General features: G+C 35.9%; 2 protein-coding genes across 9 annotated transcripts in view; one reads left to right on the plus strand and one right to left on the minus strand.

Moving 5' to 3' along the window:
- The first annotated feature begins 1,689 nt into the window (after window positions 1–1,689).
- SCRN1 (secernin 1) lies at window positions 1,690–23,126 on the plus strand. Of its 6 annotated transcripts, none has more exons than XM_034402044.3 (9): window positions 1,690–1,969; window positions 7,882–8,041; window positions 9,192–9,373; window positions 12,295–12,497; window positions 14,265–14,459; window positions 16,016–16,181; window positions 18,233–18,413; window positions 20,432–20,591; window positions 20,840–23,126. In XM_034402044.3, the coding sequence occupies exons 2-8, from the start codon at window positions 7,883–7,885 to the stop codon at window positions 20,588–20,590; spliced, it is 1,245 nt and encodes a 414-aa protein (XP_034257935.2). In that variant the 5' UTR covers window positions 1,690–1,969; window position 7,882; the 3' UTR covers window position 20,591; window positions 20,840–23,126. The 6 variants fall into 6 exon arrangements, with proteins under 6 accessions (XP_034257935.2, XP_087748737.1, XP_087748738.1 ...); XM_060685743.2 differs by lacking the exon at window positions 1,690–1,969 and adding an exon at window positions 3,789–3,920; XM_087892611.1 differs by lacking the exon at window positions 20,432–20,591.
- Window positions 23,127–23,131: 5 nt separating this feature from the next.
- The window catches only part of WIPF3 (WAS/WASL interacting protein family member 3), a 29,411-nt gene continuing 25,657 nt past the window's right edge, over window positions 23,132–26,885 (minus strand). For all 3 annotated transcript variants that reach the window (XM_034402041.3, XM_034402042.3, XM_034402043.3), the window contains one exon: window positions 23,132–25,603. In XM_034402041.3, the coding sequence (XP_034257932.1) occupies window positions 25,563–25,603 (41 nt within the window). In that variant the 3' untranslated portion in view covers window positions 23,132–25,562. The remainder of the gene's footprint in view (window positions 25,604–26,885) is intronic.

Here is a 26,885-nt window from a genome sequence, read left to right on the forward strand (position 1 = left end):
CAGTAATACAGATAGTCGCCAAGGTACAACATTTCATTTAATGACCGTTCGAAGTTATAATGGTACTGAAAAAAGTGACTTTTAACCATTTTTCACACTTATGACCGTTGCAGCATCATGTCATGTGATTTACATTTGGAAGCTTGACAACTGGTTCATATTTATGATGGTTTCAGTGTCCTGGGGACATTTGATCCCTTTTATGACTTTCTGATCAGCAAAATCAATGGGAAGGTCAGATTCACTTAACAACTGTGTTACTAATATAACAACTGCAGTGGTTCACTTAACAAATGTGGCAAAAAAAAATTGTAAAATGGGGCAAAACTCACTTAACAAATTTCTTATTTAACACTATATTTTGGGCTCAATTGTGGTCATGGGTTGAGGACTACCTTATTCAATAGGAAAGAAGTTGCCACCAAGGAGGCCGTTTTTCTTGATCTCACCAATTGTATTTTGTTAACAGATGGGACCGGAAAAATGCCTTGCTTTTCATCCTGGTGGGCTGAGTAGGGAGAGGCTGTCCTTCAAATAAAGTAACATGGGCTTTCTAAGTAGGGCTTTAAAGGTGATAACCAGCATCTTTAATTGCACCTGAAACAAATCAACATGCTCCCAAAAAAGTCAAGATGAGACATGCAAATCTAGGCTTGTGCAAAATTGTATTTTGAATCAACCAAAGCTTCCAGACAACTTTTCAAGTACAGTCCTATGTAGAGTACATTATAATAGACTAAATTATCTGACATAGTCAAAAGACAAAGGAAAGTCATCAGCAAGTTTAGGGAACTTCAAAAACACTTTATAGGAAAATCCCTTGAACCCACTCAATAAATAGCCTGAACGGTCTGAAAATGTTATTAAAAATGGAATGGAACAACTTTAAAAAATGTAACTGTCTAAAAAAGGAGCAGCACAGGAAATGAACTGTAACATTTCAAGGCAGATCCAACAAAAGATTTCATATTTCAAAATAATACAGCATTTGACCAAGTATTTTCCATCATATGCCTGCTGATCTTTCTAATGCCTGGATTATTATTTTTTTTGCTATCACAATTATAAAAACTAGGTGATCTTGCAACATAGCAATAAGGCTTTAAGGTTTGTGATAGGGACACAGACCTGTCTCGACCACATTTCCTCATTCAGTTTAGTGTAAGCCTAATATGGAACTATGAAATAGCCAATCCATAGTCTCCACCTTAACATATTTGCTTCTTCCAACATATTTGCTTTATCTCCCATCACAATCACTATAATTCTTCAGATTATTTATTCATTTGTTTGTTTGTTTGCTTGCTTGCTTGCTCTGGTACGGTATAAAGCTAAATAAAAAATAACCCCAAACAGTTAAAAACATAAAATCCCATAGGCAGTCCAGACTACAATGCCAACAAAATCAACAAAACACAACGGGCTTTAGACAAATTATTAAATCAACCCCAGCTTTCTTAATTTTCCTGAACCCCACCTCGGAGGGTTCGGGAAAGAGAGGGAAATGTTATCATTTCTACATTTCCCTCCTACTTAGCAACTTGGTTTGAGATGTCACTTTGTTCATGCTCAGAAGCGCGGCGTTCATGTTCCGCACCCCGGGACAGGCCGATGTTTTCTAAGTGCCCCCTCCGCCGCTGTATGGCAGAAAGAGCTCTAATCCTCTCCTCCCGCTGTCTCCCGCCCTAGTCTCGCCGCAGCAGCCCCGCCGTCTGAGCCCAGCGCAGGGAAGGCGAGCGTCAGCTGCTGCGACAAAGGCGGCGCCAACCGAGCGGTGAGGTGGCAGAGCAGTCGCTGACGTCCGCCCTCCCTCCTTCTCTCTCCTGTGCTGCTGGCAAAGTTGTTCACGTGAGTGGGAGCCTGCCTCTTACCTGGAGCCGAGCCTCTTTCCCCCTGGCGTCCGCGAAAAGAGAAGCAGCCGTCGGCGGAGAAAGATCCACGGGGAAGCGTCTCGAAAGTGGCCCCAGAGGTGAGTCTCGTCTCTTTCCTTGCCGGAAGGGGGAGAAAGGATGCTCTGCGATGCCAGCTGGGCGTCAAGGGCATGCATGCTGCTGCGCATCGCCTGTGAACGCTTTCAGCCCGGCCTCCCTTTCAGCCCTTCAGCCTTCAGGCTCCGAGCTGCGGACTGCCTTGGTATGATGTGCAGTCAGCGCCAGTCTAAATCGCCTCAGGGAGTCTCGCAAGGCTTCTCTCCTCCCCTCCTCTCTTTTGCAGCCAGATCCGTGGGGGGACCGAGAAGGCTGTGGATCGCCTTTGCCTTTTCTCCTTTCCCTTTTTCGTGGATGTTTTTACTAGAAAGAAACCAGGAGCATCAGAAAGAGCTTCAGAGCTTCTAGGATAGTGATGTCTCAGCAGTAGGTGATGATTTTTGCAAGAGGATGTGAGGATGATCACCAGCAAAAAGAGATTTTAAAAGCTTTGTTCCAATGGTCCGTGGTCCACAATGGTTACTTCAATGCATTGATCAGGGTTAGCATTAGGTTGGGTTCAAGCATTGGGCTAAGCAGTTTTAATTTGGCTTGGCATGTTGTTAGAAGTCACTGATATGGGTCTGAAAATACTGTGCTGTATGGTTTAATAGACCAATCCCCACAGTTTTTCTTAAGGTACTAAACCATGGCAAAACAAACCATGGTTTAGTATTAGTGCGACCTGTATCACGATGCATAGAAATCTTTTCCTGTCACTCAACTATCAGTTCACATTATGCCCCACAGTATAGTGTGAGGAATATAAAATTTGATTCACTGGAGCTTTTCCAGCCTGGTCCAGCCTAGATACATTGGAATGACAACTCCCATTATTATTCTCCAGTTTTGGCTCCATTTGCCTGAGCTTCTAAGTATTGTAGTCTTAACACATCTGGAATGCACCAAATGATAAAAGAATGATAGAAAAAAACCCCACCCACTCCATCATATTTATAGGGCTTACTTGAAAGTAGAATAAATTATAGATTGTGTATAATTCAGATGAACAGTGGGTATATTGAGATAAGAGATACTGTAGCTGCTTATTACAGTATACCCATTTAATTATGGTGTTAAATATCTACTGATTTTGACAGCTGATGGAACCAGAATCAGTTCATTCATCATACATAATGTTAAATGAGCTCTATCTCTCTCTTTCACTTACAGGTATGACTTAGCATTATTAAGGAGACGAAATTTGTGTGTATGTGTGTATAATCTGAAGGATATGTATATCATCTGAAGAATTTTTACAGGACTGTCTCAGATGGCTGCCTTTAAATAATAGTAACAATAGTGAGGGACAGATTGAAACAAGAACCTTTGCTGCAATTTGCAAACTGCTAGATGCAATCTAAAATTATGAACAATAAAGTCCTGGCTCATAACCTGAAAAACAATGTATTAAACAGTCTCAGTAAACACAGTTGTTAAATTACCATTACAGTAATTCAGTAATTCTTCAAAGCCAAGTGTTTGTATTTTAAGATGCAATCTTTGCTTTTGCTGCTGATATGTAATGAATGCAGTGTAGATTAAAGATTGCAATCTTTAATATGTTATTTAATAATTGATTAGCTCTGCTAAAGGCATTTTTTCCTCAATCTTTTTGTACTTGAATTGGGTTATGTGTCCAGAACATCGCTTATCTATATCAGTATCTATTTAAAAGAATTTGGTCTATTGTGCAAGTCTTGTATATTTTAGTCAGTTCCATGACTGAAGCAAGTCCCAATGACATTTATAGGCAAATATCTGCAAAGCTTTTTTCTTTTCTAATATATTTGTAGCCATGCTTTTTTATTTGTATTATAGATAACATCTAATCAAATAAATGATTGTTACAGTCATAGATCACCATGGGATGTAAGATTTTAACTGTGTTTTCCTAGTCCTTCTATCTATGCATCCATACAAGATCTCTGGCATTCTCGGAAGGGGTCATAGGTTAGTAGCAGAGCACACATAAACCCAAGTATAATCCCTGGATCAATTCCTGATCTGCAAGAACAGTTTCTGTTCTGTTCTGTTCTGTTCTGTTCTGTTCTGTTCTGTTCTATTCTATTCTATTCTATTCTATTCTATTCTATTCCATTCCATTCCATTCCATTCCATTCCATTCCATTCCATCCCAACTCAACCCATCCCATCCCATCCCATCCCATCCCATCCCAACTGGATCCTTGTGCATAATATTGAATGAAGATGGGTGTGCCTTTTTTTTGAAATGTCATACAAAAATTATGGGGTAAAGGATAGAAGAGGTTACTGCATAAATAATTCATAGAAATTTTGAAACATAGAAGTACAAGTCCCTAACTTGTACTTATGACCCTTTTTCATACTTATGACTGTTGCAAATTCTCATAGGCATGTGATTTCAATTCAGACATTTGGCAACTGACTCATATTTTTGATGGATTACGTGATCCCCTTTTGCAACATTCAGCTGACATGCTGAAAGAATATGTACCCTGAAATAGAAGGAAATAAATGATGAGATATAAGGCAGCTTCAGCTCTGTACCTCCAGATATGTCATGTTGGAAATTCCATCACCCTTTGGGATGACGAGAGTTACAGTTCACTGTAAAACATTTGGAAATTACTAGGGTAGAAAAAGTTTTATATATTTAGACATACATTTAACTATTCAAAAGTAAGTTTTCAAAATCCTCTAATGGCCACTGGTAGACATGGTATTACTTCACACTTAGGCCACAGTTGGCTGGATTTTCACGATAAAGCATGGTTTATTAACTATGATGATTGAAATTCAACAGCATGTTAAGTGTAAATTAAACAAATTCTGTTGTGCAATGTGTACCCAGTACCCAATACTGGGTAACAAGACTGCATTATCTGAGCAACCTTTTTGGCTGACTAATAGCAAAAGAATATTCAACAGAATTTTGAATATTTGAGAACAATTGCTTGGTTTTATCCCCAAATAGATTTTGATAATTGCTTTTTGGTTTCTTACCCAAAGGTTTGGTAAGTACAATTGAATTATCACTTTGTAGCAAGTACAATTTCTAGCTATATAACAAACTTAGTACAGAGAATTAGACTACAAGTCTTTTTAATGTATGACATAATAACGAAAGAGATTACAATTATCTCCATCTCCATATTTCTACATAGGTTGCTTAGAACTTTAAAGGTTGTAATAAATAGTTTGGATGAAATTTACAGATAACTAGTATATCATATAAAATAACTTAAGATAGCTAGTAGCTGGTAGCTTTCTTGTATGGTAGTCAACAATATACTGTACATTTACTGATTAAGATATCATACTGAGATCCTTAATTGCTTTCACTGTCTAGAGTTATAGAAATGATAGCTTGTCTTACATGTTGTGGTTCATGCTGCTAAACCTATTCAGTATTTTCCAATTTACTTACAATCAGCATGAAGATGCAGAGTTGTTGACCATTTAATACCAACCAACCAACTGATCAATTGATCAATCAACTAAAAGCAAACAGATAATATATTCTAATAAAATCTACACTATTGTAGATTAATGCTTTATAAATTAGGACAATATGTAGGTGATAAAAAGCTATCAGAGGGCAGGATGTTGTCATGACATCTTTAATCAGAAGTTTCATAGTTGAGGTGTAACATTGATGCATATAAAGGACAGGGAGGGCTGGGTATCAGAAGATGCAGTCTTTTTTTTCAGGCAGTCAGAATTGTTTCTGTGCAGCTACTAAGACTACTACAGCTACAGGTATAGAGATTCTAGAAGACTGGTGTTCTCACTGTGAAGTAGGGTTAAACGCTTTGACAAGCAAGCTTGTATGTATCGTCTAAATTAATTGTGAAACCTGTTTTGGAGTACTTGTAAAGAATCCAGAAACATCTATAAAATAGTTATATTTAATAAAGAAACACTATCCCCATCACAGTGTTTATATTGGCATTTTTCCTGAAAGATAAGACATAATGAGGAGGATGCTATTTATTTTTTCATTGAGTTTATTTATACTGTTCAATACATGCTCCTACCCATCTGCTTCTGTTGATTTAAAAGCAAGAAAAAAGAGGGAGGGGAAGGAATGGGGTCCCATAGAAATGGTTGCCTGAAAAACATAGGCTATTATATTTGAACTTTTGAAGAAATCCTAAAAAAGGATCGTGATCGGCACTCAAAGAAAGCAGGCCACCAATTCAATTAAGCTGAGTTTCCAACCTATGACAGACAAGTGGAAGCATCCTGAGCATGGTTAATGGAACTAAAACATTAGGGCAATAAGTCAGAAAAACTAACAATCTCCCATTTTTTCAGTTCAGTGAAATTGCAAAGCCATTTGATTTTCCCACACTCCTTGAGGCTTTCTAGAGGCTGTTTCCTAGTGACTGTATTTGCACCCAAAGTTGATGGCTGACCCATTTGAAACAAAAGATTGGCAGACAACTCCTCCCCCTTTTCCTTGCTTGTTTCAGGGTGAACCATTGCACAGTGTGGTGGCCTATTTCTAGTGCTATAAATGCATGCAATTTTTTTTACAAGTCTGGCACTTCCTTATCTTAAAATAAAACTCAACTACAGAGAAATTCTGCTTGAGAATCAGCCTTAATAAGATATTTAAAACCTATGGTAACAGCTGTACCCCAAGAAAGAAGCAGGAGTTGGAGATTTGCCAGCTATCCTAGTTTCATAGCACATACCTTTTATGTGTCCCTCGGTTTCTGTGAAAATCAGCCTTGGATTATAAGTAGAATTTAGAGAAGGAAAAAAACAATTTTTGTTCATTTCTTGCAGTAGCAGGTCCTTAATTCAAGTTGAGGTTAGCATCCATCCCCATTCCATTCCATTCCATATAGGTATGTATGTATGTATGTATGTATGTATGTATGTATGTATGTATGTATATGTATGTGTATGTGTGTGTATATATATATATAATTTTTATTAAACAGTTTTTTTAAAACAAAAAAAGAATTTTTTACAATTTTCTTCTTTTCAACATTCTTGCATCAGTAAACATTTCTTACATATCTATTTTTCTCCCATACTTCAATTTACCATTTATACATATGATTCTAATATTGATTTATATACATAAAGATAATAATGTACTCAATTTCAATCATACCTTCTATGTCTGTTCCATTTCCACTTGTTTGTTACTACTTTTCAACTCCTATATCTTCCTTATTTACTCTTTCCTTGCCCTTTATACCTCTCCTCTAACCAATCATACCATTTCTCCCATACCATATAGTATTCTGTTTCCTCCTTTTCTTGTATTTTTTTTTTGTGAGCTTGTCTATCTCTGCGCACTCCAAAACTTTTCTAATCAAATTTTCTTCCGTTGGTGTATTATTATTTTTCCAATTTTGGGCTTATATTATTCTTGCCGCTGTTGTCATATGTATAATTAAATATTGTATTTAATAAAATATGTATACAATTTAAAAATAGCATTACTGTATACAGTCAGTTGCTCTTGAAATTAATATATATCATATATAAAAGAGCATCTTGCTCTTGACAATGAAAAATTTATTGCAAGTTGTCACTTCATTAGTTTTAAAGAATGAGATTTTATTTTCTGGCCATTATCTTGTTTGGTATGACATGCATCAAAAGTGATACAGGTATTTTATCTGAACGCAGGCATAATGACTCGAAACAATAATCAATAAAACTGGATTATGCCCTCAGTTTTCATGTGCTAATTTCTTTTAAAGCTAGAAAATAGTAATTACTCTCGTACCCAATCATGGATAGCGTCAGGTTATATGCAGTTGTTAAATAAATAGTTTTAATTTTTTTTTAATTTTTTTAAAAAAAACTATATCTGAATTTGTGCAGCCAGTTCTAATACAGGTTCTAATCCCGAAATAAGGCAAACTAATATCTTTAATATATACTTCTACCTTTTATGTTTTAGGATGGATGTAGCACCTCCCAGTTATTGTTTTGTTGCATTTCCACCATCTACTAAAGATGGCCATGTAGTAGTTGGAAAAAATTCTGCACGTCCTCGTGATGAAGTTCAGGAGGTAGTTTATTTTGCTTCTGCTACTTATGATCCAGGATGTAAAGTTGAGGTAAATAAAAATATTTGAGGTTCTGGCAAAATATTTCTGAAAATAGTTGAAACACTTGTAGAGCATCTTAAAATATTATTTTTCTTTTCCTTCCTTCCAATTGTCTGTTCCCCATTGGTTCTGCTATCTGAAACAGTATATACAGTTATTACAGGTATATACAGAGGTTAACCGATCTTCTTTATCAGATATCAATATGTTCATCATAACAGTGATATTCCTATTTTCCAAAGACAGATTGTGATATATTTAAATCTTCTGTTTTAAATCTGCAGAAAAACACCATAAGTATTTCAGTAGAATGAATTTATGTGGCCGTTGGATCCTCAGGATTGTGATTAGATAAATTCATTTGTCCCAGATGGTCAATTTTAGAGCCTTTTTAAAAAGGGTAGTCTATTCATAGAGATGTTTGGTTCTTCAGCATTGAGATTATAGACTCAGCTATCCAGATTTTATTATAAATATAATAATAATGCATTCATGGCCTCAACACATCAGAAAGTATTACATTTATAATAATTTCTGATATGCTGAGGCCATGAATGCATCTGAAATCTTTAAAAAAGATTGTAGGCATAAGTCACCTAGCTTCTCTTATAACTCTTTAAGGCTGCTTATATAATTCATGTTTAATTGTAATAAGATAATAAACTACAATACAATGGCTTTCTCTAATCTAGCTTCACTCATGATGTTCAGACAGCAATTTCTAGAATTTAGCCATTGTAGCTGGGAATTTTGAACACTGCAGGTTGAGGAAGAATTTATTAGGAATTTCATGCAAACCTGAATGCTTTAGTGTTTATTAAAATAAAAATTATATGTAGTCCATTCCAATATCTAAAATGAATATTAACATTTTAAGATGAAGACTGAGTAATAATTTGATATACTAAACTACTGGCCTGGAAATTTGGAGACCATGAGTTCTAGTTCTGTTTTAGGCATGAAAACTATCTGGCTGACTTTGGGCCAGTCACTTTCTTAGTGGCTGTGAGGCCAACCCACCTCACAGGGTTGTTGTTGCGGGGGGAAAGAGGAGGAAGATGGAGCATAATGAATGTTTGCTGCCTTGAATCACTCTAAAGTAATAAAGGTGGGATAAAATCTATTAAATAAATAAATGAATCTCCTTTTTTCTGTACAGTGCACATACATTGAAATAGATCAAGTACCTAAGACAAATGCTATTGCACTGAGCAGACCTTCCTGGCTCTGGGGGGCTGAAATGGGAGCCAATGAACATGGAGTCTTCATTGCTAATGAAGCTGTGCTAGCCAGAGAAGCAGCCTCTGAAACTGAAGCTCTCCTGGGAATGGATCTTGTGAGGTGAGAAGCTCATCTTATGAACAAGGAATTTATGGGACTGGTCCAGAATACTAGCAGATTAAAAACAACGTATCATTTGGTATAGTGATTCTGAAAATCTCACAAAACACTGGAGGTAGGTAAATAGATAAATAGCTAGACAGCTAGATAGATAGATCGAGAAAGCCAAATCTGGCCCTAGGTTCTACCTCAGTTTACCTTCCCAATAAGCAACTGAGTTGGAAGATCACTTAAATAAATAAAGATCAATTTATTAGGGTAACTTGATAAAATGGCATTTTATCAAGGAAGAGAAAAAACCTTGAACCCCATGTTTCCTTCCTTTTTATAGTTAACACAACAAAGAAAATGCAAGAGGAAAATTGATTGGACAGGGTAAAAGTAACCTCCCCTTTGCATAAGCAATCAGTTACATGTAGTCAAACATGTTACACATTTGCATCCCATAATATCGCACATGTTCACTAAAATGAGATCTGACATAAGAAGGTGTAATTGGAGGAACAAAGTTGTTTGGAGTTCACAAAAGAAATAAACCAGACCACCCCAATTTGTACTTAGAAACTGTTTCTTATCTGGAGCTAATTTCCAGATTGCTTATCAGTTTAAGAATGTTAAAAGCTAATAAACCTGAACATCATTTTAAAAGAGAGAAAATAAATCAAATTAAAATACAAAGTAACTATGTTAGTTAACAAATTACAAAACTCATGTCATTTGCCCCTCAATAGTGTAAGTAAGTACTGTATTTTTCAGAGTATAAGATACACCTTTTTCCCCCCTAAAAGGGGGTGAAAATTTAGGTGCGTCTTATACACTGAATGTAGCCTTGCCCACCCACTGGCCCCCACCCTTTGGCCTCTGCCTCCCAGCAGTTACCTTCTTGCAAGCAAACAGCAAGAAAAAGCATCTCCTTTCAGCTTCAGCACTGCCTAATTAGCACAAGTTGATTGGATTGGCCTCCTGACTCTCAGCTGATTTGCTCTCAGTTTTTTTTGCGCAGGGCTCAGCTGCTTGCTGCAAAGAGGTAAATTGCTGGAACATATATTTTTTTTCCTTGTGCTAATCAAGCTATGCTGAAAACGAAAATGAAAGTAAAGCAGGCTGTTTGCGGTTTGCTGCAAAGAGGCAAAATTGCTCAGAGACAGAGGGAGATTTCTTTTTCTTCTTTTCCTCACCAAAAAAGGTAGGTGTGTCTTATACTCCGGTGTGTCTTATACTTTGAAAAATACGGTAAGTAAGTAAGTAAGTACTTTTGGTAATACTTTTGGTCACTCTGTTTCAAAAACAAAATTCACTCTGTTTCAAAAACAAAAAACAAAATTCATTCAAATATAGTGATGCACAAGTGTATTTATCAGATTATATGCAAAATGTAATTATTATTTCAGACTTTGTGAAGTGAAGCCCACAGTTCAACCCTGAACCATCAATATTCTGTTCTATCAGTGTATTACAGTATATTAATGACAGTGGTGGTATTCAGCCAGTTCGGGCGAACTGGTAGTGGCAATCTGCCCTGGCACTATGCTGTTCTGTTTAGCCATGTTTTCTAAGCTGCATGGATGCATGCAAGCCGCGCGTGAGCAGAGAGAAGCGAGCATGCATGCACGTTAACACGTTTGGTGTGTGGTGAACTGGTGGTAAAATTATGTGAAACCTACCTCTGATTAATGATTTTTTTAAAATTCATGGACAAGATCTAGCAGCTAAAGCTACATATTCTCTGAGGTCTGCTTATGGACCCAGAAAATCCATCCATCCTTCCTTTTTCCCTTTCTCTCACACACATTGAGATTTATTCCCTCCATTGTTTCATCCTAGAGTAATAGTAATTATATTTGACATATTTTCTTGTGCCCAATTCATTATAACCCCCAAACTGCTAATCAGACTGTTCTTGACACTTTTAAAAAATTAGTAGCTTTTTCTGCCTCCTTTTCCTGTTAAATAGAATTTGGTTCAGTAAGCTATTTTATTCATTTAAGCACTTTAATAAACCACAAACACTTAATGTTTATCCAACATCCTGTCCACCTAGAAGACAACAATTTGCAAAGCTATCTGGAATAGATTTCAAATTACCCAGCTGCATTTTTAAAATAAAACTTTCCTCTACAGTTATTCTCTTCCTCTTCCTCCCTTTTCTCTTTTTTAAATAGTTGATCTACAGCTGATACAGATTGGGCTCCAGGAAATAACCAAGATAGATTTGCTCAACCTGACACCCTCCATGTCTGTTGAACAAGATGCTGGTTTTACTTTCTGAGAACTTACTAACATAATACCAATATAACTGAACAGTATCAGCCTGGAGAGTACAGTTCTTGAAGAATATTTGCAAAAAGACAAAGGAAGCGGTTTTTTATTCTACCATTCATATTTGCTAAGGACCAGTGGTGGTTTGCTAGTGGTTCGCCCCGGATCAGGCAAACCGGTAGCGGCAGCAGCGGCAGCCACTGGCCACCTGCTCAGACGCTTCTGCGCATGTGCAAAAGCGTCATGCATGCACACATGCACGCGAGCACACACATATCCATGAGCAAACCGGTAGCAATGGGTTTTGAAACCCGCCCCTGCTAAGGACATCTCTTTTCAAGATGTGAGGTTAACTGTTGCATTGTTGTCGTACAGTTGACTTTGTGGTGTTATACAGTACCAATAATTCCCCAGAAAACATGTGCAATCATTGTTTGTTTAAACCAGTGCTTTTTCAGCCTGGCAATTAGCATGCTAGCTGAGGAATTCTGGAAGTTAAAGTCCACATATCTTCAAGTTTCCAAGTTTGAAAAACACTGCTTAGACTTTATTTAATTACTCAACAGATAGCTACATTGTTTTCTTCTTTTCTGTATATAAATTAAAGTTAAATTCTAAGTACTTCTGTAACTAAATAGCTTTTTTTTTTATTCCCTTCCCAGACTTGGGCTTGAAAGAGGTTCAACTGCTAAAGAAGCCTTGGATGTCATTGTCTCGCTGCTGGAAGAATATGGTCAAGGTGGAAATTACTATGAAGATGGAAATATGTGCCATACTTTCCTGTCTGCTTATCTGATAGTAGACAGAAAAGAAGCTTGGGTGTTGGATACTATTGGAAAATATTGGGCAGCAGAAAAAATTATAGGTCTGCTTTAATTTTAATTTTTATCCCCATCCACTACTTAAAAGAAAATATTGTAAAATGTGAATTTCCAATGTGACACAGTATAAATTCAGATTTTATTTCTTTTATATATACTTATCTTTTCGTATCACCACCCAACTAGAATTCTCCAGGCAGCTTACAAAATAGAAGTTAGAAATCTTCAAATCTGAAAGTCAGAAAACAAAATGGATCTGAGTTCCAAAAGAACTGTAGAGTAAAATGACTGGTGCAAGGATCTTCAAATTGTTTCTAAAAATTAATCATTTAGAATTCTTAAAGTATGAAAACAGTTTTTCTCTGACTTTCTCTCACTAAATCATGAATAGCCAATAGATAATGAAGCAAATTACTATTTGCTTCACACACCCACATCCACACACCACATACCACACACATATCGGCCAGCCTAAATTTTTGCCCCTTCCTCACCCCAATGCATTGTTTTTGACCACAGCCTTAGGCAGTTTACTTCTCCATCCTCCATCCATTTTTCAGACTTTTGCCATTTGTAGTAAGAATTGTTCTTGAAGTTCTTACCAGTTCTCTTTCTGGCTCATTCTGCTCATTTTTTCTCTCTTATTCTCATTCACATTTTTTGTGTCCTTCTTAGGTAAACAAGTCAGGAAACACAACTAGATGAGCTAAAGCTACTTTATTATAAAGCTATATCACAGTAACAGAATCTTGCAAGTCTGACAGTACAGACTTCCCATCACCATTTTTAACCATCTGATCAATTAGATTGGGTCCTTCCTAAGTTTCTTATTTTGATCCTTAAATGACCAAGGGCTCTTCCCTTTCTTGTCTGGTTATTCCCTAGGCAGCATCTCTTTCCCTCATCCAGGGGTGAAATGCTACCGGTTCGCAGAGGTTTGGATGAACCAGTAGTAAAAAAAGCTACTGGTTCATCCGAACCGGTATTTCTGACGATTAGCTGTGCCGCAAGATTTATATTCGCTAGAAAGCAGGAAATCCTGCTTTCTAGCAAATCTAAATTGTGCGGCACAGCTGTTCCCCCCTCACTGTTCTACTTACCTTCAAAAGGCTCCTTTTCCTGCGTGAAGTGTGCATTTGGTATACTGTGCAAGCACACGTGTGTGTTTGGCACGCACCGCGCATACACGGGCAGTGAACCGGTGGCAACCCGCAGAGGATTTCACCACTGCCTTCATCCATAAGTTCCATTACACATCTCTAGTAGTCTCCCTGTTCGCTGCCTTAAGATTAAATCTTTTTAATCAGAAAGAGTAAGGCAAAATAAACTTCATTTAGCCTTAGCCAGGCAAGCCTCTTTTCTTCCATCTTGAAGCTAAAATTAAACTTTTGTTCTTTCGAACCAGACAAGGGAGGTTTGAGGTCAGTCTCCTATCTTGCTTACAAGCTGCCAAGCATGTTTTATTATAGAACAAGTATGTTGATTATTTTTCTGAATGGGATTTATATATTAGGTATATCTGCATATTTGCAAATCCATCTAGCTACTCTGTGCATCTATTTTTGTTACCTTCCTTAAATGTGACAGACACTTGAGTGAAGGGTTGTTGTTTTTTTGCTATTTATTATAAATGCAGCAAAGGTGAGAAAGAATCAGTTCATTACTGCTTTGCACAATTCAGTGGAGCAACTCTTCTAAATCTGTTACAACATTAGCACTTAGCTAATAGGATTTTATTGAATGCAAATTGGATTCACTTTAGGTTTTTTAATGTCATATTTTATTTAGATGTTTTATTCTTGTTTCTATAGACGGAGTGAAGTGTATTTGCAACTGTCTGTCCTTAACTACAAAAATCGACGCAGAACACCCTGAGCTTAGAAGTTATGCAGAAAGTAAAGGATGGTGGAGCACAGATAAGGAATTCAATTTTGCTGAAGTATTTTCCCAAGTTGATGATTATTCAAATTGTTGTTTGGGGATGGAGACCTTAAAAAAGCAAGAAGGCAAGTAACTTTGTTGCCCATAGTCTGATTCAAACCGTAAAAGTTTAGAGCAGGAGGGCAACTTGACAATTTATTACTACCAGTGGCAAAAAATTCGAGAGAATAAATTAGATAATGTATGCATAAAAGGGCACAAGAGAAACTTGGAGCAGAGAATTCAAGGTCCTATCCAGGTAATGATCTTAAGCAAGGAACCCACCCATCAACTGCCTTTGCATAGGAGAAGCTTAAACAATTCCTCAGAAAATTTAGAAATAATCGTTATTTTGTTGACCAGTTAATTAAATAGAAAATGATAGAAAATCTATATTCATTGAACTGAATTGCTAGATGCACATTTGAAAGCACAGACCATCTATTTTATGTTTGTTAGACCCACAATATTCCTCAATGCTAAGGAAAATATTACATTGTTCTGTAGTCAATGAAACATGGATCCTGAAAGATTCCCAAAATCACTGCTGGAGTTTCCAAATACCAGAGGTGGGAAACATGCTCATCTGATGGTGAAAGTTGCAAATTCATCCTGCAGACAATTGTCTAAAAAGAGGGATTGATAAAACCACATCACATTCCATTTTGCATCTATTTTGTTGCCTTTGCTCTTTTTTGAATTCTAATAATAATTCTGCTTAACATTACCCTCAATATTAGGCTGCAATGTTCAAAGTGATATTTGAGAGAGTAAGTTATATAAGACAGGAACTTTCAGTTAGATCTGGTGCACAAGCATTTGCAATTTAAGGGTCTTACTTGGGCTTTATGAACTATATTAGGGGCATGAAAAAGAATGATGTCATATTGAAAGTTGGTGGCAGCTGGGGATTGCACAAAATCTGGGAGGTTGCTTAGGTTAGGCAACATACATAAGAGCACCAGAAAAATCTTTATAAATCACAATTCCTTTAGAAGCATATGTATGAAAGGGAGATCTCTTTGATATCCTGCCTCTTTCCCTGCATGTATTATTGCAACTTCCATTTTTCCTATTTTTGATATCTCTATGGACCCTGCTGGATCTTTCCCTTTGTCTCTTGGCAATAGATAGAGAATAACCATATACACACACACATAAAAATATACATATATACATATAAAATATGCATATACATATAAAATTATATATTATATAAATATATAAAATTATATATATTAATTATTTTTAAAAAGGAAGATAAAAACTAATACTAATATAAAATAAGAAAAAGTAAAGAAAATCAAAGTGCCAGTTTTCCTTTCAAAAAAGGAAAAAAATAGAAGAAAAAGAAAGAAAAATATTACAAAGAAGTGTTTTCCAATATTTTTTTTACAGCGGTTATAAGTATAATGATTAATTTATTTCTTATTCTGTGATCATATTACCTGTTATTCTATGTTTGCAACTTTTCTTTCACTGATCTATCCTACTTAATCATGCATTCATTTTTCCCTATTTTACTCAAAAAGCCTCACACAACCTGTTACTTCCCAGATGCATTGGCAAAAAATGGAATAGAGTTTTCCTCCTGAAATGATCATGCCCTAGTAAATTCCCAATTTCTGTTTTTTTCTTCCAGGCAACATCACTGTGGAAACAATGATTGACCTATTACGTAACAAGGCTGAGGGCATCTCTGTGGATTCAGACTCTTTTCTTACAACAGCAAGCATGGTGTCCATCTTACCTCAGAATCTGACTTCCCCATGCATTCATTTTTTCACTGGTACACCAGATCCATCCAAGTATGTTAGATGTACCAGCATTCTTTTAATAGTTTCAAGAATTAATTACTAATTTTACATCTTGGATGGGTAAAATATACATTATTCTCTGAATAAGGTTATGTAAATAAATATTCAAAGTTTTGTTTTGTTATTTCAAATCTCTGGACTTATTTTTGCAGCTGCTAATTTAAATCTAGTTGAGTAAAGGCAGCTTTGTAAGGGTGAAAAAAAAGATAGATTAGTTCAGTGTTGTTCAATACTAGTAACTTTAAGATGTGTGGACTTCAACTCCCAGAATTCTCCAGCCAGCATGCTACCTCGGGAATTCTGGGAGTTGAAGTTTACAGATCTTCAGTTTGCTAAGTTTGAGAAATACTGTGTTAGCTGATTTGATCTACCCTATTGTCAATTTAAATGCCTCAGCTGTGTTAGCTATTGCCCTGTAGATTGCCTGCAACGGATCCTGGGATGTCAAGGCTGCTTTACTCTTCATAATTTACTCTCATTATTTATGTTGGGCTCATATATCTAAGATGTATGCACATTAGTTAATTAATTTTTTTTTACCAGAGTTCTTTGTTCTGCACTGCATTGGAACTTCATTTTTTAAATATACTTTTCTAATACTATGGGGTTGTTTTAGAAAACATCACACATCCATTAAATTATGCTGTTCCAAAGCTTAAAGATGCTTCAAAGCAGGGCACTATCAGAGCCTCCTTAACCGAAGTATGCATCCTTTTGGGATTCAGCAACAACTATGTTAAACTGAAGAAAAGACCTCATTTTTTAAAAAGCTCTAAACCTTATTAAATGTAAAATAAATGGTGTAAATAGTTACACCTGTGCTTTGGATACAAAATGCAAGATACTGTCATATTTATAAAGAAATAAATAAAGCTACTATTGTTTTATGAATGTATAAAATAATGAAAGAGACTGGAAGGAATAAGCTTTAATTGATTTCTAATCTTTTCAGTATATTGGTAAGTTTTCACTGGAGCTGTATTAATATTGTTTTCTTTTGGTAATAACTTTTTGTTTATCTGTAATTTAGCCATGTCAGCATTTCCTGCATCTTTATCTTTTCTTTCTGCGAATACAACTCTTTGGATTTTTCTTGCTAAAGGCAAACAGGTGAACACTTATATTAACATATAATGCAACAGGGGTGGAATGATGGCTCAGTGTTTTAAGACACTGTGCTTGTCAGCCAAAAAGTCGACAGCCCGGGTTTGAGATTCAAGGAATGTGCTTCTGTTACATGCCACAGCTCCTGCCCAGCTAGCAATTCAAAAGCAGGAAAACGCAAGTAGATAAATAGGCACAACTTCAGTGGGAAGGTTACTGTGTTTCGTACTTCATGATGGCTACATGATAATGAAACCATCTCTCAGATATTACAGGTTCCAGTCAGAGATGACTGGACAGAGAAAACCTTTAACCTTTATAATACATCAAGAAATATCATAGTGGGTCTAGCATTGTAGTTTGTCCATTACTTTCAAGCTTTTTGTATTTAAGACATCAAAAAAATATTTTAATTGGAAATGATATTAAATTTATTTTTAGAAGTAATAGAAATTTGAACGAAACATTTTGTGAATTCCAGATATTAGTTCTAATCACAGGATGTTTCAAGGGAAGAAGGATTCAAAAGCAGCAAAAGGACACTGCAGACAATTCCTAAAAGTAGCACAGTGTCTATTCCAGTTGTTATGAACAACTCCATACAGAAAATTGCAATATTAAAAGCCTACATCCTTGAAGGGATATTTTATGTGACACAAAGTGGCTTTTAATTTGTGCAGAATGGTGTGACAAAACAGACCAATTAAAAGAGTGATCAGTGGCAATAAAAAAGTCCTAACATGATTATTTAAATTTTAATATAATTATTAGCAAAAGTAAATAGAGTTTGTCAAAAGCATTGCATATATTTAATGCAATTGGTATGCTCAGATTTATTTTGAGTAGGTTGTTTTAGTTTGTAGGAAAATAAACTGCTAGGTGACAATGCAATCTGTAACTATAATTACTTAGTTGGTCATTCATCTAACCTTTTTCAGGTCCATATTTAAACCTTTTATCTTTGTGGATGGTGTGAAAATAGTACCTAAAGTTCAATCACCCATTTTTGGTAGTGAAGATCCTGTGAAAAAAATTCCTCGGTTTCAGGAGAAACCTGATCGCAGACATGAACTGTACAAGGCGCGACAGCAGGCCCGATTAGTCTTAGACAGTGATGAGGTAAGGCTTCTAATTCGATTTATTAATTATTATCAAACCGATTGATTGAATTGTTCAGTACTTCAGGTTTGCATTTTAAAAGCAGTTCTCTTATACTTGTATAAAATATACAAGGTTGTGCTCCCTTTATTTCTGATTGCTTCTTTGCATAATTATAGGATAGCTTAATTCTATATTATATATGTTGATGTTTTTGTAATCAGAAAGAGGCATACATTGTAATGGGAGAAAAGTAACTTTCCATACATAGTTAAAAATTGAATGTTATCTTTTATAATTACAGTATCTTTATACTGATAGGTGAAATACTTAACAATATTATCTTCAACTGCTTTTTTCCAGCATGCATGTCCAATATAGCACTGAAAGTAGTCCTGACTTAATGTCTATTTGTTCAGTGACAGTACAATAGTGCCGAACAAGGATACTTACAATAGGTCCTTGTAGTTGTGGCTGTTGCAGCATCCCCATAGTCACATGATCACAATTCGAATGCTGGGCAACTGGCTCACTATTACAATGTTGCAGTGACCTGCAATCACGTGAACAATATTTGCAACTTTCACTGCCAACTTTTGACAAGCAAAGCCAATGAGAAGCGAGCAGGCGGTCACAACTGGCATTCCTGTGATCATGGGATGCTGATATTGCACGTTACTCACTTAATGATGACACTGCTGGAACTGCTGTTGCAAGTTGGCATGGTGATGTGGCATTATGTCTTACAGATATCCTAGCCCAATGACCATCACTAAGCAAATATTTATTTATAACTGTATTTATATCTGAAATACTTATAGTATCTTCAACTACCTTTTTTCAAGTGAACATGTGCACTATAGGACATGGGCAGCGATAGAAACTGAATGAATGAATGAATGCATTTCCCAAAGGTGCTTTTTTTCAAAAGGCAACTGGACTTTCTAGGGTCCTTTCAACAGTTCCAAGAAGGCTCCAAACAATTTGCATCACCCAGGTGACCCTGATGACACAGATAAACCTCCAGGTGACTTAACAACCTGTTTGCAAGGAGTATAAATCCTTCCATTCCCCATCATCCAGTCAGAGCTGAAGAAGTTTCTTGGATGAGAAATGAAACATCTTCAAAGAAAAACTAAAAAGTCCAGTTGCCTCTTGAAAAAAGCACCTTTGTTTTAAAAATTAAAAAAAGAAAAAAAGGAAAAAGTACCTTAATCATGTTATGTATTAGTACTGCTTTATAAATTCTTTGTAAGATCACACCTGGAATACTGCATCGAGTTTTGGTTACCACATTACAAAAAAGATGTTGAGATTTTGGAAAAAGTGCAGAGAACAGCAGCTAAGATGATTTTAAAGGCCTGGACACTAAAACATGTGAGAACGGTTGCAAGAACTGGGTATGGATAGTCTAGAGAAAAGAACAACTACAGTGATATCATAAGGGTCAACTTATTTTCCAAAGCACCAGAAGGCAAGACAAGAAACAATGGATAGAGACTAATCAAGGAGAAAAGCAACCTGGAATTAAGGAGAAACTTCCTAACAGTGAGAACAATTAACCAGTGAAACAGCTTGCCTTCAAACATTGTGGGTGCTTCATCACTGGAGGTTTTAAAGAAGAGACTGGACAGCCATTTGTCTGAAATGGTATAGGCTCCCCTGCTTGAACAGGGGGTTGGACTAAAAGACCTCCAAGATCCTTTCCAGCTCTATTCTGATTGAGGTATATTTCTTGCTGTATACCTCAATCTTCTCCTAGTCAGCAACTTTCAGAATTTTGACACGGAATTCTAGAAATTGCAGTTCTTACACACTTTTCAGTAATTCTGAGTGTTGCAAAATCTGGAAGTAACCAAGTTAGGAAAGTCTGGATTATAATTTGTTAAATTTTATTATATGTATGGTTAATGCACAAGCAGTTCGGTCTTTTTTAGTTTCCTGAGAATTTTTATATGGATGCATTTGTAAACATTTGTACAAGATTACAGCTTAAATCCTTTTAATCTGTATTTCCTATTGGCCTTTGCATTCCATAGGAAAAAGGTCAGACATTAAGAAGAATAATGTTAAACCTCGAAAAGCAGGGCTTGGAAGCAATGGAAGGCATACTCTCTAGCTCTGAGATTCTTGATTCTTCAGAAATAGAAGACCTATTTTATGACTGTGTAGATACAGAACATAAATTCTTCAAATGAAGTGAGTCTTCCCCCACATTCATATTCCTATTTCAGCAAATGTTCTTCTAAAAGTAAAAAAGTCAGCTTAGATGTTCATATTCTTCTCTATCTCCTGAATCTGAATGACTTCAAAGCAATTCTTGGCACATATAAGAAGCCAACCTTCAGTACATTGTGGTTATTTTACTATATGTTATGTATTTCTCCTGCAGTTTAGATTGGCATTTGTAATTTGTAAACTAAGGCTTTATTTTTTTTTCATTTCAGTGCCCATAGACACTGTTAGCCTTTGCACAAGAACATAGAACTCTTCAAGCCTTGAAAGATAATCTCACCATATTGCTGAATTTGGGAGGAAGTATTCGTCTTTCTAGAGAAACTTTCCTCAGTAGCTGTATCCAGTTAACATCCTTTTTCATTATGTGTTGTCCTGTGTATATTGCTAAAAGAGAAGATTCACTGATTGGTTCAGTTAGTAGATGCATGCTGGCTAGTGTAATGCTGGAATTTTTATTTTATTTGGGTGCCAAAACTTTAGAAATGAATAATTTTAGAAAAGACTATAGAAGTCTCAATGTTGCTTTCAAATTAAGCAGGATCTTTTTAAAACTTCTCTTCAAAATATTCATTCACTTTCAAAGGAAAGATGGTTCACTTTATAACTTCTGAATGATATTTTTGAATAGAAAATGTGGAAATGTTTAAAAAAAAAAGGAAATTCCATTATAAAGGGTATAACTTTTAGCAATGAAATGCCTTTTCACTGATGCTAGTTTGAATGAGAATGAAATCAATTTACATAAACCTTAGAGAAATAGCCTACCTAGTTCTCTATTCCACATTATTTCATATTTCTTTGTGCTGGATTTGAAACATTTATCCAAAAGTTTGGTTTATAATGTTCCCAATATTATTGAAAATTTGTTGGAAAGGTTTCAACTGAGGTAGAATGTCAGGATATCTTCTAATACCTTTGCTTTAGGCAGCTAATAAGTCTGTTACTACTTTGCCAAATAGCAGCAGTCATTTATAGCTACTTAAATAGTAGAACAGGATCTAATCCAGTAAACAATTACCATTGTTATATAATTATGAATACTAAAATAGCCTCAGATGAGCAAGATTAAATTTGCACTTTGATTGACAGTTAATGAGATCAGCAAATTTGCATTTGCAGCAAACCAAGATTGAGTTAAAATGGTATGTGCGGTAATGACATAACTCCACATTCGTGTACTTGCATCTCATTGTCTGACAGATATGTAACTTGAGTTTTGTGTTATGATGCATATTTCCCCATGTTCACCAATAATATAAAATTATATTTACTTTCTTAAAGTGACTGACAGTGAAAGTGTTGTTTACCTCCAGGTTTTTGTATCCTGAATCCATTCTCTTATATAAGTTGCTTATTGTCCGTGCATCCAGATAACATTGGACATTACCAAGTTCATCTTGGCCATCAGCAAGTCATTCCTCCTCCTGTTGACTTCTTAATGAAAAGATGGATGTATGGCAGAGATGAAATCTACTTACCTTCCTTACTGGTTCAGAAGTGCACGCGCTGCGCATGCACGCTCGTGTGCACTCACACATCACATGCGGGCGTAGACCCTCTGTGCATGTGCAAAACCTTTTGCGTATGCACAGAGGGTAAAAAACACATTACTTCCTGGGTAAAACCAGGAAGTAACGACACCTGGGCGGGTGGGCAGAGCCTCGTGCTGCCATTGCTACCGGTTCTCCGAACCACCTGCCACAATCGCTACCGGATTGCCCTATCCGGTCCAAACTGGGAGCATTTCACCCCTGATGTATGGAAGAAAATGATTGTGCAGGTGAAGCCATTAGGCAGTGACAGGTAATCAGATTCTAATGTCAAAACTATGGTGCTAATCCTATAATTCAAAACATCAGGATTCTGATGTTATAAAACTTCCAGCTATCAACTCCCAACTAAACTATTGTGATCAGGTCACAAATGCTGTTTATAATGTTCTTAACTAGGGACACTTATAAAACAGATTTCAAGAATGACACACAGATTCATGAAGTAAATAATAGTTTTAAAAATTATGCAGGAAACTAAGGAAAGTATTTTTCCACTGTACAAGGAACAGTGTAATTTTGAAGGGCCAGACTTTTTCTAGTTCTTCCAATATATTTTGTCACTATGGAGATCTACAAACTTTCCTTAGTCTGTATATCTGTATGGACAGTTTGTACAGCAAACAGCTATTATTTTATGGTTTAAAATTTCAAAGAATAATGGCATCAAAGGTTGCTGAAAAAGGGGAAAAAATCCATATTGTAAATGCATTGATTTGAGGACATTTTCTGTAAAACTCCAAATGTTCCAACTGTGCTACAAGATTTGATCATGCTCTCTCCCTGAGGATATGTTGGAATGTATAATATCTGATTGAAGCAGAATTAGTACATTTTTAGGTATTTCTTGTAGGAAGTTGCTATCAGGAGTTTGACGTCAGTTGTGATATATGTATTAGACATTTATGATTGACCAAATTAATAAATTATTTCTGCACAGAAAAAATGTCTGGGTATTAAATACTTTAATATTATTTCCTGAAATGCATTAGAGAAATTTTTTCTTTTTTCCAGTAAGAAATAAAATTGTAAAAACAAATTAATGTAAAATAGTTATTTTCTGGAAGTTACTAAATCACATATGTTATAATATAACATAATATATGTTATGAGCTTATTAAATGGGTGATCGTCCCCTTTTTTCCTCTCTCCTCCACACATTTTAAAATTAATTTAGGATACAGTCTGAAATTTTTAAAATGTTTCAATAATTTTCATACTTAAAGATCTTGGTGCAAATAAAGATGGTTACTATACTCTACATGTCATTTCTAATTGAGCCATCATTGACTAGACACTACTGCTCTGTGTCTTGTTTTTAAATATAAGGTCTGACTGAGTAAATGTCTTTTCATTTTCCTTGGTGCAGAAAAGCCTCATTTCTTCCCCTTTTTTATTCCGGAAATAAATTCTAGAATTCAAGAATATTGCTGTTTATTGCAAAAGCAAAAGCAACAGCTCTCATCAAAGAGGGAGTTGCTTATCTCTAACACTTTGTGCAGATAGCTTCTAGTTGCTTTCACATTAAGCAGCCGAAGAGCCACTGCTGAAAATAGACATACAGAACTAGCTGAAACAGCTACTGCAGTCCTATGGTTCCACCTGTAAGAGTAAGGTAGAAATGCAAATACAGTCTGAGTTTCCCTTTCCTCCTCAAACAAGGCAACTTCTCTGAGCAACAGTTACCCTCAAACAGATCTGTATGCTGTATTACACTGCAACATATACATGGCCAAAGGTGCCTACTGCAGTTCATCTGAATGAAAAGCAGGCCGAAAATACTGCAAGAATGAAAACAGTCTATGATGGCTAGGTTTGCAAGCATGTTAAACCATAATTCAGTAAAAAAAACCACTGTCTCTTCTGTTAAAAAATGCCTCTATCCCCATTGCTGTCCTTCCTTTGTTGCTTTTTGTGGAAAGCAAAATTGTGTGAGACAGGAAGCTATGTTTGCCATATCCTCATTAGTTGGTTCTTAAATTTTCCTTCTCATTCCTTTTTCAGTTGTATGTACAGCATGTTATTTAGGGCCCAGATGTATAGCAGCTAGTTTAAGGCTTCAGATGCTTCCTAAAGGACATATTCCTTTACTCCATGCTCCGGTTCAAGTATTCTTTCTACTGGTAGGCTGTGTCGATACCTAATTCAGAGGAATTTTGTTACTGAATCCACTTATTGGAGACAGCAAGGGTGGGAAAATATATTTCCACTCTGCTCTGTAGTGGCAACTGGTGTTGTAGGCATGTTTCGGCCTTGTACTCAAAAACAAGATGGCCTGAGATATAGGAACTCCCTTTTTATATTTAAAATATTCAAAGTCGATCTTGTATTCTAGATCTTTTTCTGTTTTTGTGCACTATCATTTTTAAAGCTTCTGATGGATAGAGGCATCAAATGGACCAGCCTTCACAGAATCACACAGAGGGCTTGCTAATACAAGTAGTCCTCACTTAACATTTAGTGGCCTTTGAATGTTAGGATGGCATTAGAAAAAACAGTCCTTGCATTTATGATAACTGATTTTGGTCATATGATTGTGATTTGGGCAGTTGGCTATAGTGTCACATTTACAACTGTTGCAATAACTTGTGGTCATGTCATGGTCATTTGCTACAATCCCAAGTCATAGGAAGATTGCATAGACACATGATATCTTGCTTAAGGATTGCAAATTATTTGCTTAATGATGTGGCAAAAAAGGTTATAAAATCGGGTTCAGTCATGTGATACCTCACTTAACAACCACACTGCTAAATGACACATTTTCCAATCCCTATGGTGCCTGCAAGTTGAGGACTACAAGTAAGAACATTTTATATTCTTAGGCTGATGGGCTTTAGAAGAAGCTAATGGAAAATGCTTTGTTTCCATTCTTCATGCTTGGAGTATATGTGTGTCTATATGTGACATTCTTTTGGAAATCTATACATCTGCACCACTGAAAAGCTATATCCAAGAAAACAAAAGAGAAGTCTTGCCAGAAATTTATATATTATACAATGTAAATCAGTAAATCAAATTTGGAAATAATGAATTAATTACAACAGAAACTCCATGGGCAACTGAAATGCATACAATACAGGCAATCAATTTTACTGTACCAAAATATACCATATAAGAATGAACAGCTATGTAAATTACAATACTCCATTTTAAAAATAAAATTCAGGCCAGTTTTAAAGCAATTTAAATCAAAATACATTATGTTGTAACTTTTTTATAACTGAACATGCACTCTCATTCTGGCCCATCTGCATCCAGCAGTCTTTTAAGTGCCATATTTGCCTGTACCTATCTCATGACTAACAAAAATATGCCCTACATTTTATACTGCAATCGGTGACCTCTTGATTTTTTTTGGAATACCCTTAAATTGTTGATCTCATCTCGCTTGCGGTCGTAAAGGGGGGTTGCTTGCTTTATCTGTAAAAAGAAAATGGTATTTCCATGACACTATCCATGACAATTTCTTTCTCCAATAATGAAGAAATTTGAGCCATAAATCAGAGAACCATTAAGGCAAATTTATAGACCACTTATGTCAGTTGAAAACCTTCATAATATCTATGAATTCAACTAAGACACACGTGTAGACATATATATATATATGTAGTTTGCACACACACCTCTTAAATCACAACAATTTAATATATTTAGAGGATTAAGAAGTGTCTATTTGACACAGGACTTAGGATAGCAGTTTCCCAATATGTACTGGAAGTCCTTGACCTACAATCACAACTGAGCCCAAAATTTCCATTGTTAAGCAAGGCAGTTAAGTGAGTTTTGCCCCATTTTGCAACTCTTTTTGCCTCACTTATTAAGCAAATCACCCCAATTATTAAGTGAATGAGATTTTTAAGTAAATCCAGTTTCCTCCATTGATTTTGTTTGTTGGGAGGGCTAGGAAGTTACAAATAGTGATCACATGACCCCGGGACAGTGCAACTGTCATAAATATGTGCCAGTTGCTAAGAGCCTAAATTTTGATCAAGTGATGATGTGGATGCTGCAATGGTCATGTGAAAAACAGTCATAAGTTACTTTTTCCAGAGCCGTTGCAACTTCTAAACAAAGTTACTAAATTAATGGTTGTATTTCAAGGATCACCTGTACTATGTTTCTTATCCAACCAAAATTAGCAATCTGCACAAAGGACATGTCTTACTCAGAACATCTAATCTAATAGTTGGTAGGCAACAGTGTGACATGGACTCTACTGTGCTTACACTGATGATTCCCTCAGTCCCCCAATTTTTATTACCTCCTCTGTCATTTCTTAAAAGATTTATTTTTTAAAAAACTATTTTAAAAAAATTTATACCTATTTTTAAGAAGTAAAAAAAATAAATCAAAAGCCAGCTTCAAAAGCTACCAGCTTCTAGCACCATATTTACTTACAGTAATTCCTCTGGATCATGGCAGAGTCCTATTGAGATTAGTTGAGTACACAAAGGGTTCATTTACATTGTTTAACATTTTCACCTTTTAAAAAGGAGTGTTAGAAAAAACAATTATAGTTTTAATTACATGTTTCCTTCTCAGTCAGGTTGACTGCTGGTGATTGGTTGGATAATCCCAAATCTTTTTGGCAAGGTTTTTCCAAAGTAGTTTGTTATTGTCTTGTTCCTAGGGTTGAGAGAAAATGACTGGCCCAAGATCACCCAGCTAGCTTTTACTTAGACTTAACCTTATAAGAAACTGG

This window comes from Pantherophis guttatus, chromosome 4 (genome assembly GCF_059756535.1).
Source record: "Pantherophis guttatus breed Tessera chromosome 4, ASM5975653v1, whole genome shotgun sequence".
NCBI classification, from domain to species: Eukaryota; Metazoa; Chordata; class Lepidosauria; order Squamata; family Colubridae; genus Pantherophis; species Pantherophis guttatus.

What these genes read in the sequence shown, in the direction of transcription:
- SCRN1 (XM_060685743.2), top strand. Translation starts at nt 3,877, where the DNA reads ATGCATCCATACAAGATCTCTGGCATTCTCGGAAGGGGTCATAG. An exon ending in CTGGGAATGGATCTTGTGAG is followed by an intron (nt 9,374 to 12,294) that starts GTGAGAAGCTCA and finishes TTCCCTTCCCAG; the next exon opens with ACTTGGGCTTGAAAGAGGTT. An exon ending in GACCTTAAAAAAGCAAGAAG is followed by an intron (nt 14,460 to 16,015) that starts GCAAGTAACTTT and finishes TTTTTCTTCCAG; the next exon opens with GCAACATCACTGTGGAAACA.